Source organism: Salvia splendens, chromosome 8, assembly GCF_004379255.2.
Source record: "Salvia splendens isolate huo1 chromosome 8, SspV2, whole genome shotgun sequence".
In the NCBI taxonomy this organism is placed as follows: Eukaryota; Viridiplantae; Streptophyta; class Magnoliopsida; order Lamiales; family Lamiaceae; genus Salvia; species Salvia splendens.
Genome location: NC_056039.1, coordinates 455,485 through 476,948, shown reverse-complemented (window position 1 = coordinate 476,948; position 21,464 = coordinate 455,485). Strand labels below are relative to the sequence as shown.

General features: G+C 38.3%; 3 protein-coding genes across 5 annotated transcripts; 1 reads left to right on the top strand and 2 right to left on the bottom strand.

The window, feature by feature from the left end:
- Positions 1-5,078: 5,078 nt before the first annotated feature.
- On the top strand, positions 5,079-10,684 carry LOC121744205 (protein EMBRYONIC FLOWER 1-like). 2 transcript variants are annotated; one of them, XM_042137680.1, is made up of 8 exons: positions 5,079-5,368; positions 6,304-6,481; positions 7,073-7,344; positions 7,431-7,535; positions 7,622-7,729; positions 7,816-8,831; positions 9,071-10,061; positions 10,158-10,684. In XM_042137680.1, exons 2-8 carry the CDS (start codon positions 6,315-6,317, stop codon positions 10,454-10,456), a joined length of 2,958 nt encoding a protein of 985 aa, XP_041993614.1. In that variant the 5' UTR covers positions 5,079-5,368; positions 6,304-6,314; the 3' UTR covers positions 10,457-10,684. The 2 variants fall into 2 exon arrangements, with proteins under 2 accessions (XP_041993614.1, XP_041993615.1); XM_042137681.1 differs by lacking the exon at positions 5,079-5,368 and adding an exon at positions 5,746-5,796.
- A 3,559-nt stretch (positions 10,685-14,243) lies between these two features.
- LOC121743436 (U-box domain-containing protein 25) lies at positions 14,244-16,120 on the bottom strand. The gene is made up of 2 exons (XM_042136748.1): positions 15,304-16,120; positions 14,244-14,683 (listed from the first exon to the last, which is right to left on the bottom strand). The coding sequence occupies exons 1-2, from the start codon at positions 15,982-15,984 to the stop codon at positions 14,447-14,449; spliced, it is 918 nt and encodes a 305-aa protein (XP_041992682.1). The 5' UTR covers positions 15,985-16,120; the 3' UTR covers positions 14,244-14,446.
- Positions 16,121-16,900: 780 nt separating this feature from the next.
- Positions 16,901-20,381, bottom strand: LOC121745309 (protein NRT1/ PTR FAMILY 1.2-like). 2 transcript variants are annotated; one of them, XM_042139157.1, is made up of 4 exons: positions 19,848-20,381; positions 18,882-19,016; positions 18,213-18,760; positions 16,901-18,132 (listed from the first exon to the last, which is right to left on the bottom strand). In XM_042139157.1, the coding sequence occupies exons 2-4, from the start codon at positions 19,014-19,016 to the stop codon at positions 17,262-17,264; spliced, it is 1,554 nt and encodes a 517-aa protein (XP_041995091.1). In that variant the 5' UTR covers positions 19,848-20,381; the 3' UTR covers positions 16,901-17,261. The 2 variants fall into 2 exon arrangements, with proteins under 2 accessions (XP_041995091.1, XP_041995090.1); XM_042139156.1 differs by having other exon boundaries at positions 18,882-19,099; positions 19,848-20,380.
- Positions 20,382-21,464: the final 1,083 nt, after the last annotated feature.

Below are 21,464 nucleotides of genomic sequence, written 5' to 3'. Positions count from 1 at the left end.
AAATAAAATAAAAAAGTTTCGCTTTCTAAGTTTAGATGTTTTCTACTCTAATTTTAGGCATCCTATAATACCATGCAAATGTACAATGGTTTTAAATTTTACAGTGGTATTAATTTCAAAAAAATATTTCAAATATGAATGTATATAAAGAATGTATGTCAACTTTGAAAATATTAGTAGTATCTAGTTTTTTGGATGGTATACAAATCGTACGGTATTTTTAACTTTCACTTCACGAAGAGAAATCGTTAGAAACCGTTAAAATGACAAACCAAATATCCAACGAAACAACATGGCTACACTTGCAACATAAACAAAGTAAAAATCAAAATCAAAATCAAAATCAAAACGAAAACAAATTCAAAGTCCAACGACAATAGAAACAATAATGACAAAACCAAAATAAGCTTGCGTCACTTCAAGTTGGCGTTCTCATCCAGATATATCGAATCCCATCGAACCAGTATAGGACAAACAATTGTTGTACCAATCGAGATAAGAAATGAGATAATTCACATGCATCCATTGAGTTTTATATACCACTACCAAATCGAGATAAGAAGATAAGAGCATTAGCAAATCGAGATAAGAAGATAAGAGCATTAGCAGTTGGGAATCCTAAGAGACGTCCTAAAGCCCGCCCTATGCACCTCCACGTCAGTATTTTATCCTCCTATCCTTCCACCTGCAGTGGGGCGCCTTATAAGCCGCCCTATAGGTTTCACTATTGTTTTGTTAATTAATTTAAATGTTTTCAAATATATCAATGCAAAATAATTTAAAAAATACCACGATTAATTAAAAACGGCAAATCCTACATTGATTAAATTTTTTTACACGAGTTAGAAATGAAAAAAAAGTTGACTACTCTACAAAAGTCCCAACTCGCGGCGCAGCTCATCGATACATCCCCTGGAGGTATTCGGCTTTGGCCGGGTCCTGACATTGCATGAGGGCGTTGTGCGCAGTGGCGAATCCAGGATTTTTCATTTGGGGCCGGGTACGATAAATAATAATAACGATTCGAAGTTTCAAAATCTGACCAATCGTTTTTATTTTATTTAATTTTTCTTGCTATATATTTATACTTGTAATTTTAATATAAAAATATGATATAGATGTGTACTAGAAAAAAAAATCGGAAAGATAAAAACTAACGAACGAAACAACATGCATTAGAAGAGAATCAAAATCTATTAAAATGTTTAAAAACTAAAATTATAAAAAGTGTCCAATTTTTTGGAAAAAATAGAAAAATGAATGAACGAAACATGCATTAGAAGAGAATAAAAATCTATTAAAATATTTAAAAACTAAAATTATAAAAAAGTGTCCAATTTTTTGAGAAAAACAGAAAAATGAATGATGTGAGTTGTGTCGGTTTTGAATCCAATTGAATATTTTAAAACAGAAAAAATAAATGTATACTATGCATTAGATAGATTTCCCCTTTCAAAAGCATTTTAGAATATTTAAAAAGACAAGTAAATATATAAAAAATGCAATATTTGAAGATACAAATATGTAGGAAAATAAAGAAGGCGCTGGTGATGAGAATCGAACCCTGGCCTCCAGGGTGAGAGGCGGAGATAAATACCACTACACCACCTACGCGAAGTTGTTTTGGGGGTACAGTTGTACCCCTTTGTTCCCACGTGGATCCGCCACTGGTTGTGCGTGTCCAACAACGTCCTCCGGTTGGCGGCCGCTGCCAACTCCGCGTAGGCAGCATTGACGATTGGGGGGCGCGGCTTGCGAGGAGGATGTCGCCTTCGCCTTCCCCTTGTTCTTCGCAGCATTGACGCCAATGGGACGTCGGGAAGACACCGGTGTGTCGGAAATCTCCTCCTCCTCGTACATCGTCCGGTTGAGGTCCACCGGATATGTGCCTCTTTCGCTGCTTGTGTAAGCACCGACTTCGGTGGTCCTCGTCCTCTTTGGCGCAGCTGATGGCAGAATCCCGCCCTAGAACTTCTGTTTATCCTTCAAGAGCGTCCAGATGCTGAAATGCTTGAAGTCGTCGTACATTGACTAGTACGACAACAGCGCTCTATCGCGCACATCGCTCAAGCTCTCGCCGCTTCCCTGCTCCCTCGAGCACTTCTCGTACTCCGTCGAGAACAGGTTGACTTGCTTCTTCACCTGATCCTAGTGCTTGCGGAGCTGCTCCCTAGGGCGCTTGTACTCGCTCGGCGGCTTCGCTTCATTGTAGCGCTCGGCGATGCGCTCCCAGTACGCAACCTGCTTTTGGTTGTTCGCGAATACCAGGTCCTCCGAAATATCCACCCAATACCTCGCCAAGACGATGGTTTCATCCGGTTGGTAGTTCGTCCTCTCGGGGGCGTACTCTTCATTCATTTCCGGAGGTGGCACCTTGTACGCCCGGTGCCGGTTACGCTACTTTCTGGCGGGGGCGGCAGCGGCGGCGGCGCGCGGCGGGAAGGGGCTGCGGGGCGAGTTGGAGACGGCTCCATGTCAGACAAATCCGTACTGAATTCGGGATCGTACTGCGTGTTGGAGTCGAACGACCGATATTCGTCAGGGTCTGTACCCGGCCAACGTGGACCACCCCCAAACATCGGACTATTCGGACTTGGGTATTCACCGAAATCCATTTTATAGTGTAATTTGAGTGTGAAAAAGTGAATGGACTAGTTACAAATGAAGGTGAGGTAGGGGGTATTTATATAAATAAATTTTTCGAAATTAAAAAAAAAATAAAAACGCGTTGCATCGTCCGCACCATCGTCCGCGTCGCCCACAGTGGGCGGACGATGGCGCAGACGATGCCCTATCGTCCGCGGACGATCTATAGGGCGCGGACGATGCATCGGGTATCGTCCGCGCACCCACGGTGGGCGGACGATGGCGCGCCCGAGGCATCGGGCGGCCTATCATCCGCCCATTTCGGATGCTCTAAGAAGGAAGAAAATTCGCCTGCATTAATCAAGTTTTATCTCTAAAGTTCCACTTGTCATTTATTCTTGCTCACTACATTCTTCATTCATAATGCCCGTTGAGAGGTAGTTTGATTGGAATACTTGTAATGTCGTCTTATTTTGATTATTGCATATGAACTACGAGATTATACATAATGCACTTAGCTAATAATAAGTTGCACATCAAATCTTATTTTATTTAATATTACTTCTAATAATATTGGTTAAAAATTGGAAACCCTTTTTATTTGGGTGAGTAAATAAATTGGTAGGAAAATAGTAGGAATATGTAATTTTACTTTATTTATTCTTTTCAGGGGATGTAATTTTACTTTTATAATTTAAATACAATTTTGATGTGTATGGCAAGTAGGGGCACATAGTGGAACATATGCAATATAAGATTCAATTAATGCAACTTTCTCTCACATTATATATGTATATTTATTTTGTATACACATGATAACATGGATTTTTTTATAATAACTAACGCCCGATATTATCTTAGTAAATTAAAGTCGGTATTGGCTTACTAAGTGCCAATATATAGAGATTTGAATGGCTAAAGAGATATTAATCATACTTTTCCCTTCTATATATACACGGCATATATAATTAAATATCTTTGTCTATCTTTCTAAATTATTTTATATGTTCAATTACATTCCTTTTTATGTAATAAACTAACCATACCATCGTATATATTTTCTCACTTTTTTTAACCCATATATATATGAATATATTTTGGAATACCTATTGCAAATAATTATATTGAGCCACTTAAAAAAAATTAAATGTGTAAAATGTTAGGAGATGGTGTTTGGTTTCCGAAATAAAATAAAACCAAGTTATAATTTAGGATTGAGTTATGAGATTTTCTTAGTCATATGAGGTTAGCTATGACTAATTATCATGATTATCTATCTAGGATTAAGTTGTGGGATTGAATCTCATGAACCAAACACACTACATATTTAATTTCGGGATACAATCTTGCAAACAAACACTACAATTCTTTACAATTCTTTTCATATGAAACGCACTGCCATTTATGAAGCAAAAAAACCAACAAAGATAAATCAATATAGTAGTGATAGTATACTACTAAATTATATCGTATGTAAATTGCTGTCCATCGTCTATCTCAAAAATAAATACATATAAACAATACTATATGGTTTAGAAAAGCAAAATTAAATTTACACCCTCACATAGGAGAGCCTCATCTGGTGACATCTATAAATGGCCTACGCTCTCATGACATCTCAAAATCATGAAATAAACTCAAATTTTATTATTTACTTTCCTTCAAATCTTGGTATGTGCAAAAAATATTATTTACATGAATCCACATTTACTTGGGGCCCATCATATCAATGCATGCAATTCTTTACTCAAACTAAACTTAAAAAAAGGGAAAAAAACAATTCTTCTACTCCATATACTTATTTGATAATAGAATCAAATTATCCCTACTTCCATTTAATATATAAATCGGGTTTAACTGAGAACATAATACATTTTCTCATACGCAATACTTTATGAAAGAATTAAGATCCCATTTATGCATTCACTAACAAATTCCCGAGCCAAATAAATTTTTTTAAAAAAACTACCCTAAAAAATTCCTTTTCTAACCCAAGTAAATTTTATTCCCATTCAATATGTAAATATAAACATAGGTAAATTAATTACCCCAATTGAAATTGCCTCACCCCTTTTAGGGTTATCCCCACCTTTACCTTCTCCCTTCTTTATTACCACACAAAATTTAGGGTTCTCTTTTATTTCTCCATCTCTCCCCACCCCCACCCTCTCACCCCGCGCGTCCATCCCACGCCCCAATGACACAGCACCGAACTACGTGGACGTTCGCCGACGCCCTAGCCGCCTTCCAAAAGCGGCGCGTCCCTCGCACGCCCCACCCCTCGTCTGGCTAGGGTTCCGTAAACGGCATTTTCAGAAAGCGAAAACTATTCCCACCACCGCTCAACGTGGCGCAATCCCATTGGCCGGCCCCCACCCCTTCTCCCTCTTACTCCTCTCTCTAGAAACGGCCTCACACATGCATACTACGACAAAAAATAGTATAAATACGAAAACTTCGTATGTGTCGACAGTAAACTGACATTAAAAAAATTTGCGCACTTTCTCTCTCTTATTTCTTCATTTCCTCTCTCTCTCTCTCTAACTTTCTTCCGAATTTCAGACCTAAAAAAAAGCGAGCTCTCCTTCATTTCTTCCCAAGTCCAATCCCCGCCCAATCGCTTCTGCAGATTCATAGAGATGAATTCGCGAGCTTTATTTCATCGATCGAATGAAGACTGTTTGATCTCCCTGAGGCGCAAAAGGATTTTGCTGGGTCAATAAATCAGCGGTGGCTTTTTGATCTGATTTATAAAAATATTCTCCTTCGATTTCCGATTAAGGTGAGTTCCTTGAATTTTCTACTGTTTCAGCTGAATTTCTCCTTTTTTTTTCCGTTGCTCCGTACTTAGGTCTTAGCTGACTTCGAGCTGATTTTTTTTATTTTATTTTGTTTTTTTGAAATATCTCTTTATCTGAAGTGGGTCTTTCCATTTATTTCTATGGCGTCGGTTTATTTTATTTCCTTTTTTATTTCCGGTTCAATTCCGCTTCACATTATCGTTATTTTATGCTGGTTTTAAGCTGAATCTTTACTGATTTAGCTAGTGTAGTGGATAGGACATCGCTTCGTTTTTCCGATAAACCCTAATTTTATGTAGTCAGATGAGATTTATTTGGGTTTTTATTTGATTACGGTTGCGGGAGTTTATGTGGGTTTCGAGCTAATTTGTGAGCCGTCGATCGATGCATCTTTGATCTCACTGTTGTGGTGAGCAATCAAATCAGCATCTCTCTTTTCCCCCTAAAGAAAACCCTAGAATTGCCTTTACCTTTATTTTTTTATCTTCTTACTCGTTTTGCTTATTATTCGGTAAGTTCAGCTGTGTTAAATATAACGGTCTCGACTACTAGACATTAACTGGATTCAGCTCTATGTGATTACTTTGATTGTGAAACTAGGGTTTCTAACTCTCCATATAGTTGCAGCATTGCATGCTACCGTTGCTTGGTGCTGAGATTTGGTTTCTTCTTTTGTATTGACTTTGCGTCGTGACTGTTTGCATTAGTTTTGGATCGATTCTACATCACTAATGAACTTCAGATCTTCACTTTAGTTTTTATATCGCATTTGATATAAGTATATGATCTTAGTCTTGCTATTCCCATCTGTTGCATGCCTTTTGCTGAGTTGATATTTGTGCTTTCAGCTCTCGAGTTGCGATTGCAAGCGATTGGTTCATTGATCTTCAGTTCTTTTTTGGTGTGATGCTTTTAGGTTATTTTGAAATGGATAATAGTATTGTGGCGATGGAAGAAAGTCACAAAAGAAATGATTCTCCGGTTTATGCGTCAAAGTCTTTAGGATCATTTGTTCAGATTAACTCTATAGCTATAGATCTCAGTTGTTCCATGGAAGAGACCGAGTCACCGTTGCACGAGCATTTTTCAATACGGTAAGTCTTTCTTCACTATATCTTAAACTGCTTACTGTCATGCCAATACTTGATTATTTGTCCATTGCGAATTATTGTCAGAAAGTGGCAAGGGAGGGGAGATATAAACTGCATGCTGAAATATGATATTGTCTGCAGTTAATTTCATTGATGGTGTATCTTCTTGTGGTGATTTGAAACATAGATGGAAATATAACTTGTTTCTTTTATGAATGTGTGATGCATTAGTGTTAGAGCATATTTTCTTAAAAACTTTCAAGCAAGCATGTAAGAGTATTAGTGTTGTGTGATTTTTGCTGTAAAGTGTACATTTATTCCAGCTTCTTGGCTTCTGGATAAAATGTTTTTGTGTTTCTAATTTTCCGTGCACAGTCATGATGTTCCGCATTATAGGAGTAGCTTTTAGAAGTTTTATAATGCTCTTTATAGATGTGATCATCTAACCATGTACATCAGATTCATTACAAAGACGGGTGTACTAACACTCTCATTGACTTATACTTGCTGAGTTGACTGCTAAAATATATACAATTGTTAGAGATTGTAGAATTCATCAAATAAGGTACAGTAACTGAGTCTGTGGATGCGCAGTGGCTTTGTTGCTGGAATGCGGAAAAAAGACCCGAAGACGTGTTTTCCCTTTTCTTCACAAGGTGTAAATGATGATTTGGTCGATAATCTACCTCCACTAGCTGTTCCCAAATTCAGATGGTGGCAGTGTCCGGCCTGTGTCTCAGACTTCTCTGCTGAGAGCACTGGACTAGAGATGGTGCTTGCAGACAGAAGTGATGCTGGCACAAGTTCTTGTCAGCATGTTGATCGAGAGAAGGAAGTTTTGTTCTCTCATAGCAGACGAAATATAGGTACATACATGTACTCTCAAATTAGGAATATTTGGTCTGGCAAAGTCTTTTAACTTCTGTTTTGTGTTTACTAATCTGCTTTGCAGGCAAGTCACATGTTTTAAGGAAGTCTATAGATGGGGAAGACAACAATCCACATAACAAAATGAAAAATGCTGATTCAAAGTGCAAGGATCATAAAGCTAGCACAAGTGAGATTTGATTTATTATATTAACCAAGTTTCCAACCTGTAGATGCTATGTAGTCCCTTTATTAACGCCTAGAACATGTCTGCAGGAAGCAAAGAGAAAACAGATGTCCAAAATGACAAATATGGGGCTTCATATGCTCATATAAAAAAAGCTAATCCAATCCTGATTGTAGAGAGAAACAATAATAATGCAGGTGTCTGGCGGAATTTATTGGCATCTTTGAGTTTTTGCTATCTCTAGGTGTTTGAATGATATATTGATTATGTTTTTGGGTTTCAGATGTGTCTGATGAAAGAATAGCTGAGAATGCTTCATTCAGACTTGATGAGCCAGATGATGTATCGTTCCCGAGTGATGCTGCAGGTGATGTGTTACCACGTAGGAGAAAACAGAAGCTGCGCTATCTGGCTGATATAATGAAGGAAGAAAATAATTCATTGAGGGAACACATTAAAGTGAGGTCTGCTTTGTCCAGTGGGAAGCAGGTCACGTCTACGGATAAGGAAGATGATTCACATCGTCATTCTGAGTTAGAGACATCTGCAGAGATGGCAACAGTAACTATAAGCCCTCATAGGAGAAGAAAGATTGCTGCTGAAGAAGACAGAGGACCTCCTCAAGTAACTAATCCACTTAGTAAAGTTAAAAGATTCAAATGTGCGATTCCATGTTCAGATAAAAAACGCAGGATGCTTCTACAATCTGATTCAGAGTCGGAAGGAGATGGCTCTCCGCGGTCGGATTTGCAGCTTAGTGCAAAGACTCAACAGAACAAGCCCAGAAGAAATAGAGCTCTTGGAATCAAAAGAACGATGGAGCATATTCATGGTGACAACAGAATGCTGATAAGAGACTTGCCGCCAGTGACAAATGCTAAGTTCCTGGAAAACACACAGAGGCATTGTGATCCAGACAAAACTGGTTGTGGTAATATGGAGAATGTCCCTCCTGCCATAAGAGGAGAAATTGCACCATATTTGAATAATTCAATACCTGGAAAAGAAGTGGATAGAACCTCTGATAAGTCCACAAGTAAGAGACATGAAGGCGAAGTTGACAGACTTCTTGTGCCTCCAAGAAATAGCTTTACGGGAGACTGCAATGTTCAAGGGAAAGTTGTGTTGGAGCTTTCACTGAACAGCTATGCTGATGCTGAAAAAAACTCAAACAGCCAAATATCTGACAGGCAGCATAGGGCCATTCCAGATCTGAACGAGTCATTTACGGAAAAATCATCTTCAACTCAATGGAATCCTTTGTTAACTTCTGAGAATAGGTGTTCACCTGAGTACATGGTATGCTAAGTTTTGTTTTGATAAATTGCATGACTATTATACTATGAATTTATTCAACCCTTACACTTCAGATTTCGACTGCTATTAGTCTTTCTGGGGTAAACCAGCTTGACAATTTTGTTTTGTTCTACTTGCTTGGGTATAATATCTCTGATGTTTGTGGTTATACTACTAAATACTGTTGTAATTTTGTATGAAATTTCATTTGATATTAACTAGTAGTTGTTTTGAATCTTCAGGATATGGCTGGAGAAGGAAAAGGACAGTTCAGAGTGTCTGAGCCACAGACCATCCAAAACAGACATAGCAATGTAGAATCTGGTGGGACTTCAGATGATATACCTATGGATATAGTCGAGCTTTTGGCCAAGAATCAACATGAAAGGATACTCGAAAATTCAAGGAACTATCTCCTTGATTTTACCACCAACAGTTCTGTTAGAGGGTCTCCCCACGTCTATACCGATGGACATCCGGGCATCATCAATTTTCCTCTAGCTAATGCAAGAAGTGGTATTAGCATTACAAGTGGCGAGACGGGAACCGGACAAGGAATCTTGAGTTTCCCGCAGGCGAAAAATTGTCAGTTGGACAGAGGCAGCATGGAGGAGAACCAATTCAGCCTTTTTAGCTCATTTAAACCTTGCTACCCGAAGAAAGCACAGTATTCGGCCTCAAATTCTCTCTATCCAGGATCTAGACCTAGTGAAGTGGCTGACCTATTATGGGCTCCAAGGAGGAAGAATCTGCCTTTTCATCTTGATGTTCGACAGAACCACTCTGTTCAGCATAATGGCATGGATATGCAGTCATTCCCCAGACAAAGTTGCAAGGGAAAGACTATTAGTGAAATGAAGGATGAGTCAAGAAGAGCTGCACATGATGCTTCTGCAGTGAAAGAGGGTATAACTGGGCCGAGCACCAAGTCTGCAGGATCTATGGATGCTTATACAAATGATGCAATTCCAGCTATGCAGTTACTGTCCTTGATGGATCGTGGAACTGAATCAGACTCTACGTACAAAGTTGGTTCAAATAGTTTTCTTGACAAACCTTTCACTCCCTGCAACCACCATCCACGGATTAATTTAAGTGAAAAGCAGAACGACTCGTTCCTAAATAGATCTTTCTTCTCACAAGGTAGCCACAGTAATAAAGACTTCCCTGCATTACTCAACGGTCTCCGTTTTCCTGGTGAAACCTCAAGCTGGAAAAAAACCTATGCTCAAGGTTAATACCATTTGCCTCAGAAGTTGATAGTAATTACTGCATTTGTTTTCTTATAACTGACATTTATTTCTGAAAAATGATCGATGATTTCTTTAGGAAACATGCCTCCACCACGAGGAAACAGTAATGCCTTCCATCCGGACAGCTTGGATAATCCCCTAACTCAACCATCAAGAGGCAACATGGAAATGGAAATGGAAATTTGCAGTATCAACCGGAACCCTGCTGATTTCAGCATTCCTGATGCAAAGAATGAGTATACTATATCTTATAAAGATTTGAAGGCAAAGAAAGGGAATTCTCTGAAGCAAAGATCTCGGGGCCTGAATTTGGAGGGGCTGAAAAGAGGAAGAGCGAGAAAATATGCACCCAGTAGAGAGTATTCAAGAGAATAGTTAGAGACAACCTTATGGCATTGTTCTTGTGCCCTGTCTGCTCCTCCTCCTGTGTTAAAGTTAATTATGCTTCGCGAGTTGGTGAAGTAAGATAGAGTTAATGCTTTTCTTTCTGTGGGATGGATCTCTTTAGTTTTGTTTCTTTTTAGGTGATTTGTTTTTTTCAGAACATGTTACTCAGATTCAGACCATATCCAAAATTTGCATAAATAACATCAAAGTTAGCGTCGTGTGTGTGTGTGTGTGTGTGTGTTTTGTGGGTCTTGTTCGATTGGCATTGAAGCATATACAGATTTTTCTCTGCAAGATCTCAAGAAATGTTGCTGTTTGATTGTTTTTGTTGGAGGTTTCATTCTAGATTCTTTAACTTATGAGGTTCCCTACACTACTAAAAGAAATGCGTTTTATCGACGGACAAATCCACTCGTAAAACCAAAAAAGTACACCGGGAATCCACCGCTAATACCGTCGGTCGTTTTCGGCCGGTAAAACACTACGTTTTTGGTAGTGTTAGTTAGGAGTTATCTGATTTTGGACACACTACAAAACTAACAGAACTAGTACATGATTATACGTTTAAGATTCTTTAAATTCATTGATAGAATAGAAAATACATATACTACTCACCTTTCTTCCTAAGCATATATAATAGTACAATACAGATTTTGATACATATTCCTCTTTTTTCTTGGGGTGGATGGTTGACTATGTATTTTAGTGCCTGGATATTTTCTGAATTTATTTACAATTCATTTTACGAGGAAAATGGAATTTTGTAGCATGGTGTCTCACTTTTAAAGGACATTACCACGAGATACACTTGTAAAAATATTTATAGATAATATACATACATATTATTGCTATTTCCTACAGCAATTAAGGTTGCATAAACCCATAACCATAAGCTTCTTCGACGCCGACGGAAATTTCCTCGTATGCTTTATTAAACTATCCGAAGCCATTAAGGGAAATCCCAGGATTTCGTATTCGTTGACTTTTACTACTCCTGTTTTTCAAACATATATATCGCGATCGAAGAATAGGAAAGTTCCATGCACTTATAACTTTTTGGTATGAGAGAGAATTTTAGTAGAAGTTTGAAATGAAGCTATAAGGATATGTTGTTGGAAGAGGGATTGTGGTCTGTGAGTGAGTTGGTGGTTGATTATGAACAGATTTAGGAAATAGAATTTGTGAAACTGGACACAATAAAAGTCGTCCCCCAATGCAGAACCAGAACAGTATATATCATGGACGTGACACTTGTCAATCTCACTATGAAAACACAATAATGTCAACAATTTCTAATGCAAATTAGCTCAGAAACATGTACACACTCATAACTCACTATTAAATTTTGTATAAGAGAAATTTACCGGAGAATATATATAGTGTGAGATATATGTAGGTGGACTCATCACTACTTTTTCACGTTCAAACTTCAACGCATACATATACTATGCATTTATATAAGGTCCCATTATTCATATTTCACAAAACCATAAAATCACCCTAGTATAGCAAAACTAGGGTTTGGTATGCAATCTAGAGTCTACTCAGCTAACTTTAGAAAACAAAATAAATTGTAAAATATCCATAGTTTAGCCTCACTGTTTTCTTTCTTCTTTCTGAACAAACTAACTATTCACGTTAATACAAAAAATTTCTACTTTTTTCCTCCTATTAATTATATGAAGGTCCTGATAGAAATCCATGGGTTCCATCCTAAAATCAATTGATGATAGGAGGAGTGGCACATGGGACTTATATAGTGGATTAAGCTCTTCCATGGGTTCCATCCTAAAACCAATTGGTAATAGAAGGAGAGGCACATGAGACTTATATAGTGGATTAAGCTCTTTGTGTACACCGATGTGGGATATTTTTATATTCATTTTATGTTTCAATTGCCAACAGATCCGATGATGCACACCTAAACTCAACATCAATATGATATTGCCTATGTTGGGCTAAGTTTCTAGGATTTTGTTTGTGGGGCACTTCATACTAATAGTGTAGGAGTTTCCAATATACACTTCTAATTCTCCGATGTGTGATCGTTTGAACACCAACAACCTTCTATTCAAACCAAAACCACCAAATGAAGACCACACATGTCACAAGCCACCATAGGGCTTGATCGAGCTTGGACAGAAATGCTGAGAAACATGCAAAGCAATTGAGTTAACCACGAGCGACTCTGGCTTGACCTGAACCATGACTCTGATATCACTATAGGATTCAGCAATGCACACTCGAACTTCATATAAGGATGATATCTCTTAGGGGTGGGTAGGTACGGTATACCTTACCGAAACCACCATACCGTATACCTTACCGTAAATACGGTATGCGAAAAAATCATACCTTTACCTTACCAAAGTTTTCGGTATACCGAACTTCGGTATACCTTATTTTCGGTATGACGAATTTCCATACCGATACCGTACCTCATTTTCGGTATACCATACCGAAGTTCGGTATACCTGACTTTCAACATCAATTAAAATAGAAAATTAGAGTTTTTAGAATATTATTTATATTTTATAATTTTAAAATAAATTAAATATAATTTATTCATAATTATATTTATATTTCACAATAGATTTTATAATTTAAAAATATATAAAATATATTTTATATATAATTGTGTTTATATTTTTGTGGCATATACCTTAGTTTACGGTATATACCGAATTTCGGTATGCACCGGTATACCGCGGTATTTGAAAATCCATACCGTTATCTTACCGAAATTATTCGGTAAGGTATCATACCGTACCGAAAGTCACGGTATACCAAAAATTCGGTATTTTCGATATTTTTTCGATACGATAAGGCCGGTATTTCTGTATTTCGGTATTTTTCCCCAGCCCTAATATCTCTAATATGAGCTAAATCCTCGCAATTTTGTTCCTGAGACACTTTCTAAAGAAATAAAACAAACCTTGCATTATTAGTGAAAATCATAATATGTTCATCTTTTTTAGTGTAAAAGTAAACACCAAAACAAAAATCATGGCATTTGTAATACCGATGGTTTTAGTGAGATTGCATTGATATATAGTAATCTACTTACTTAAAAACAAAATTCAAAAGATTCATGAATTTTGTGTGTCCAAAATTTTTAATTGTATGTATATATGTAATACTCCCTCCGTTCCATAGTAGTAGAGATATTTCTTTTCAGAACGGAGATTAAGAAAAAGGTGGATAGTGTATTAAATAAAAAGATAATAAGTATGAGAGTGGGAAAAATAGAGAGAAGAAAGTAGGAGAGAAGGAAAAGTAAGTGAGAATAAATATGTTAAGTTTTACTAAATAGGGAAATAACTCTATTAATATAGAACATGCCGAAATTACAAAATGACTCTACTATTAGGAATGAAGTTAGTATATTATTGTGTTATTAGATTTCGATCAAATGATATTTTTTTTATAAATAGACGACATCCACCGACGTCCATATAATGATTTTATAGCTGACATAGTAGATAAAGTTTCATTAAACATTTATCGACTTCATGATTTTTGCAATTAATATACATGAAATTGTTGGAAGAACTAAATAGAGACGATGTCATTTAATTAGATGGTTGTGCCGTGATGGCCATGCATGACTTCACTATTGACATAGTATTAGTCATTAGATAACCGTTTCACCAGAATTTTTTTTTGTGTATTACTACAATCTAATTTAAACTTAATAATTTTTCCATCTTTAGAAGTATAAAACCAACTAAAATTTGACCAAACCTTGAAAAAATATATATAATCCGAATTTAAATACTTCAAAGGCACAAAGCAGTTCTATTTACAAAAAATAAAACATGAAAATAAATAAAATAAAAATACATCATGGAGTAATAATCAAATTCAAGGGACAAGGCATGAAAGCTGAGAAAAAAGAAAAAAAAAATTATTCACGTGGGGCACAGTAATTATTGGAATTGTAAGAAACATTAATCGAAAGAGACAAATCATGGCCGTTCATCTCTCCTCGTCAGTCATCTCCAGCTGTCCGTTGTCGTGCAGAATCTTGAGCAGCTGGGCCCCCTTCCTCCTCGCCCTCGCGCTGCATTCTCCCTGCAGCGCCAGCGTCACCGCACGCGCCACCTCCTCCGCCGGCGCCACCGCCGCGGCTCCCTCCTTCGCTCCTCCATAGATCACCGCCAACACGCTGATCGCGTGCTCCTTACCACGACCGCCTTCCATCTCGCCCATCAACTACAACCAACCACAAATTTAATCGAATTATATACACAGAATAAAATTTGTAATCGAATTATTCTTTTACTCCATTTAAAAATAAAGTGAATGGAGGAAAAGAAAATGCAAGACAATAAGAATCATGAAATTTGGTACATTCCGCCATTTAAAAATCAGCGAATGAGACCATAATCATTTAATTTATAGTAACGAATATGGCAAATAGATGATAAAATCGTGAATTTTGGTGAGTCTTATAATTTGTTGAAAAAATCATTAATTTTAAATTTATTTACAATTATCAAAAACCCAATTGTCTAGTACTCCGTATATTGATATTTTTAATTAAATAACGTCAAATAAATCCAAAAATCTAATCGTTTACATATATAGTACTAGTATGTTATAAAAGTTTTAAAATTGTTGACCACCAATAACAAATCCAATCACCTACCTATTGATGTTTTTAGCAACATAATAATGTGGTTATATTAACGAAACAATGTCATTTAATAGACCATCAATAATATCGACATGTGTATAGTAGTACTAGTAATTTTATTACATTATTTAATCTTATGCTAATTATCTGATAATTTAACTTAAAAAGGTTTGAAATTGTTACTCCCAACCCTCACCTGAACCATCATCGGCACGGCCAGTGCGTGTGCCCGAACCTCCTCAGCCCCCTCCGCCGTCGTACACAGCAGCTCCAGCGCAGCCAGCGACCGCTCCGCCACGGCGCTCTCCGCGTCCGCCAGCGCCTCCACCACTGCCGCCACCGCCCCGGCCCCCACCGCCGCTAGCCGGTTTCCCTCCACCAGGCACAGCGCCAGCAGCACCTTGCTCGCCGCCTTCCGCGCCACCCCCTCCCGGAGGCACGCCACCACCTCGCCCACCACCGCCGCCGGGCAGCAGCACCCCTCCACCGCGGAGCGCGGGTTCGGCACCAGCGACCGCTCCAGCAGGTGGACGGCTCCGACCCGACCCGAGTCCGACCCGGACCCGAACCGGAGCTCGGCGGCCCGGAAGAGCTCCTCGAGGGCGGCGGCGGTGAGCGGAGGGGTGTCGGGGTCCGGGTCGGGTAGGGGTTCGGGTTTGGGGTGGTGGGCCATGGGGGAGTTGGAGAGTGGGAAGCGCCACTGGGTGAAGCTTTGGGAGGTGTTGGAGGAGGAAGAGGAGGAGGATTCGGCCTGCGGCGGGGGAGGGGCGGTGGAGCTGGTGGGGCTGAGGGCGGTTTGAGTGCAGTGGCGGAAGAATCCGCATGTGAAAAGCTGGCTACGAGTGCTGGTTTTCAGCTTCGCTTGGTTTGTTTTCATGGTGGCGGAGAGAGAGAGAGATTGTGTGTGTGTGTTTTATTTTGCATGTACAGAGAAACATAGATAGAGTTATGTTTTTTTAGTGAGTGAGTGAGTGTGTTTTTTACTTAGTGATTGAGTGTGTTTTTTACTCCATTTTGTTATGTAGAGAGAGATTAGAGGAGAGGGGAGGGGAGGGGAGGGGAGGGGAGGGGTGGGGTGGGGACCTTTTTGGTTGACAGAGACAGTCATGCTCATGCTTGTAAATTGTAATAATCGGGCTTCATTGATTCAAGTGTTGACAGTGTTTCGGACTTCTTTTTCTATAATATGGGCTTTTTCAATAGAACACGACTTGGGCCCATTTTAAGGCCCATCAGCAGAGAATTCCCTTTTTATCCAAGTATATCGGGGTACTCTTTAGTTGTGTTAGTTGATTATTTTAGCATTTAATTTAAATTTAAATTTTATTAATAATAGCACAACTAATTGATTATTTTAGCATTTAATTTTAATTTTATTAATAATAGCTTACTTACAAGAGATGATAAATACTGCGTAATAGGATTACTATTGTTGGTCACCGCTCGTATTTCACAACTCAATATACATAAGGAAACGACAATATTCTTGTTACATGATAAAATACAAGATCAAAACATAAACAAATGAACGCACTTTAATTTACACATAGGAGTACTATGTTACAACTCAATGTAAACTACAAATAAGTAATAGATATTCTCGTTACGTAATTAAATAAAATACGAGATCGTAACATAAACAAATGAACGGCCTTTCATTTACATTGTCTATACATGATGAAATAAAATCCGAGATCAAAACATGAACAAATGAATGAATTTTAATTTGCGTTTCACAAGTTTATATACACAAAGAAAAGCTGATATACCGGTTTCATGAAGAAATACAGCGGTTAAAATATAAACAAATGAACAAACTTTCATTTGCACATTCTTTATTACAACTCTGTACTATTTCACAAGAAACAACAATATTCTCAATACATGCTCACCCTAACATTAAAATTAAAAAAAAAGTACATTTTGCACCATATTTTGGCATAAAAATTCAAAGATGGTGCCTCAAGAAAACAGAAGTCCAAGATTCAAATAAATCTCGGAACTTGACCTATGTATAGTGAGAAGTCTGTTTATATATTACTACATACATAACCTCATAAGCCTAAAACATAGGAGTACTTAATTTCAAGAACTTCTGCAAGTCTTCATATCATCACTTTCTATTGTAAATATAGACACATAAAGATAAGAAACTCACAAGTCACACTCATCCTCTTCCTCCGGCGGCTTTCCTTCATCTCTCGATGGCCCGAACGCGGCGCTACAACCGAGAAAATACAACATGTTAGCCATGCTCAAACCAGCAAGAACAAGGTAGTAGTAATCAAAGTGGCCCTTGTTGATGTTGCTCGAGATCCAGCTCTCGTCCCCGCCTTGCTTCGAAAAGTAGTCGACCATGTTCATGATCGAGCTTGCGAGGATGTTCGCTAGGCACATCCCGATCCCGAGAAGCGTAGAGGCTATGCTCGACATGCTTCTTGGGAGCTCGGAGAAGTAGAATTCGATCTGTGCAATCGCGTTGGAGGCCTCTGCGAACCCCGTGAGGAAGTTCTGTGGGAGGAGCCATAGCGCAGACATGGCCACGACGGACTGTGGGTTGTTAACTTTTCCATCCTTGATGGCGACGAATCGACGGATGGCCTCCACCGTGGCTGAGACGATCATGGCTAGGAACGAGAGGAAGATCCCAATCCCCATTCTTACTCTAGTACTCACACGAACGGGTCTCCCCTTGATGCGGGATGCTAAGGGGAGAAACACGCGGTCATAGAGAATAACCCATAAGATAACGGCCGTGATCACGAACACGCTAAACGAGGCTGCCGGGATCTCAAAACTCGAAGTTATATGCCGGTCCATTGAGACTGCTTGGAGCAACGGAAACGTGCTCTGGCTCAGGTTTATCGACATGATCATCCCTGAGGACCATATCGGAACGACTCTCAGAAGTGCCTTGAGCTCCTCGACTCGTTCAACCGTACAAAGCCGCCATGGATTTGCGGCCCTCCCGTCAGTTGTCAACTCGTTCTCACCGTCTCTTACAACGCAGGCCTTATTCAGAAACCTAACATCATCGGCAAAATATTGTTTCATTACTATATCATTCAACTAAAACACAGACAACAAGCATAATGTACGCTGTACCTTAGCTTTTCACTCGGGGTCACAAGGCCAGAGCCATTCTTGCAGTGGTATACATCGCTCGTGCTGTCAGACAACTTGAGGTGCCGGTTTCTGAAAGCAGCTACGCCCACTTGAACGAAGCCGGTGATCAAACTTGAGCTACTCTTGAATCTGACGTAAAAGGGGGAAGCCAGAAAGAAAGAGGTGACAGAGACTAGCATGAGCACACCGGGAACTGCAAAACCGACTCCCCATCCCAAGTTCTCTTGAATATATACGACACAAGTTAGGGCAAAAAGGACAGACAATGTGTAAGAAGCGTAGTACCAGCCGAAGTAGCTCTGTTTGACACCGGGGCTTTTGTGGAATCCTTTCTTTTCCAACTGATCCGCACCAAAGGCCAAGGAAGACGACCTAATTCCTCCTGCCCCGATAGAAATTAGTCCAAACGAGAGGCATAGATACATAATCTGGAAGGTCGTTGCAGAGATGCAAACGTTGCTCGACTGATCACATGGCGGAGGGCTCGCTTGTGGGATCACCGCTGTCGACCATAGGATAATAATCCCCTGGAATCAATGGTTTGCTTGTCATGTTCGATTTTGGACAAAAAACACACACATTGGACCAAATTTGAGGCTATTAAGTAGAAGATTCAGACGACAATGACAAAGGAGGAGTTCGAATCACCATGAGACAGACAATAGATCCAAATCCAATTGTATGAAATCTGCCCAAGTATGAATCAGCAACCACAGCTCCAACAAGTGGCATGAAATTTGTTGCGGCCGACCACATAAACAACACGTTTGCAGTGGTTGTCATCTGCATATGATACTCGTTAATCAAATATAGAGTCATGTTTGGCGACAGCCCGAAAGTTGCCATCTTCTCCAGGGCCTCGTTCCCTGTTCAAACATCTAGTTTCATCAAAGCCAAACACATACCACACGCGTGCTTACACTGCAACTTTGAGAGAGAGAAGTACAAAAGCCTAGTTCATAAATTGCCTAGAATTCAACCATTATTGACTTCGAAGAGAGATTCAAGAAAGCCCAGATTGAAATTTGTGTCAAAAAATCATTAGAGAGGGTACCTTATTCAATAATCAAGAATACAGATAGCTTAAATTGAGCATGTGAGATCAAGAAATGCACTGTTTGCCACGATCAAAAATCAAGAAAAACATAGTACCACAATCAAGAATCAAGGAAAACACACAGTACCATAATTAAGAATCATGAGGTTTTTAATTAAGAATGTAAGGAGCATCCAATAACCCTAAGGAGCTTAAATCAAGAATGTAAGAAAAGTATACACACACTAGCATAATCAAGAATAAATAAAAACAGAATCATTTCAAGAGTGAATGATGAACAAAAGGGGGAAAAAACATACCAGAATCTAGAATCCAGATACCTTAAATTAAGCACGTGAGTTCACCATAATAATGAATCAAGAAAAACACAGTGCCACAATCAAGAAGCAAGTACTAAAACACAATACCATAATCAAGAATCATGAGGTTTCCATCCAAGAATGTAAGACAATAATCAATAATCAAGAAAAACAGAACATGATCAAGAGAAAAGGAAAAAAAAAATAACATCAATCATCAATAATCATGGGGATTAAATTTGAGGGGAATCAGATTACCAATTATGAAGGGCAAGGTCCTAAAACCCCCCTTTTCATGAGCACTCTCCAATAAAGGCTTTTCCACCTCTGCTTCCTTCTCCTTCCTCCCATCCTCCATTGATGAACGATGATTGATGATGCCCTATCACAATACACACACAATCAAATTATATATAAGCGCGCACGCACAGAGTGAGAGACAAGTGTGAAGTGGTGGAAAGCTCCAGATGATGTCGCAAATGGGGACGGGATTATAGAGGGAGTTTCACGTCGGCCACGTTCAACAATTTAACATCATTTTTTTGTCGATTTCATAAAGACCTTCAACACTTCTCAAAATCCGAGATAATTTTATGAATTTCAACAATTGTAGAAGGTTTATCTGATTGGGATTGGCGTTTGACACTTTGAAAATATGGCGATTAATTTTGGCAGAACTTCTAGAACTCCCAGCTGCTGGCAAGTTCGATCAAGACTTGCAAAATTTTGTATTGTGCGAAAATTAATGCGTAATCCTCCACTAGTAGCATTAAAGATTTTTTTTTTTGGGGAGGGGGGCATTGATTTTTTTATTCATAGTGCTATTTTGACGTTAATCTCATAACCTATTTTCCTTTGGGAGGAATAGGGAAGATTATATGATCAATCCTATTTTTAGATTAAATTTCAATGTAGTAAATCATATGTATATAGTATAGTTACCATCATAGACTCATAATATTGGAGTAGTTAATTTCATTAAATAAATCAATAGAAAAATAAATTTTACTCTAGTAAGTCGTATATATAATTTTACAACATTATGGAGTATTATTTAGTAGTAGTAAATTTCATGTGATATTGGTCGTGTCATTTTTTATGCATGGATAAATGAATTTATATTTAAACATCGCACCATGAAGGATTCAAACTTGGGACCTCATTAACCTCTCTACCCGCTTGGTCACCTCACGCACATAAATATTTGTTTCATTATTATGTCATATCAATACAAATATTTGTGTCATATGTTTAAAAGTAATAGGTCGGATTGATAGTCATATTGATGATAATTTTAGAGGTCGTGTTTGGGTTCATATTAGAGCCCATTTACTAGACATATTCATGAGTTCTTTCTTGGATTGTATCCATTTCTAGCAGGCTCGGTGCAGCCCCGCAATGCTTAGGGCTTATTTTTACTTATTGGACCGAGCCCAATAGTAAATTAATCCTAATTTTTAATTATGATAAAATGTTTGATAGCCAAATAAAATAAATTATTAAGCCAATCAGCGCAAAAATTTATTAATGCCGTACTAGCTACGACAATGAACTTTACAATCAAACAAAATGACTTGCTTAAAATATTAATAGGATGTCAACTTTACTTGAAAAGCAAAATTGCACTCTAATTAATGTCTAGCAAAATGTCAAGCTCCAGTGGCTCTTAATTAATTAGTAGAAATTTTTAGGATTTTTTATATCAAAAATAGAAGTCCGAAATTCAGTATCTATTTACCTTTAATTATGACATTTGAAGTAATATTTGTAGTTTGGCCTAAATGTGTCTAATTGAAATTAATTAACATTTCTTTGCCATTAGGCCAAAAGAAAAATATGAAACCGATTTAAAAGCGTGAACACAAAATCAATTAT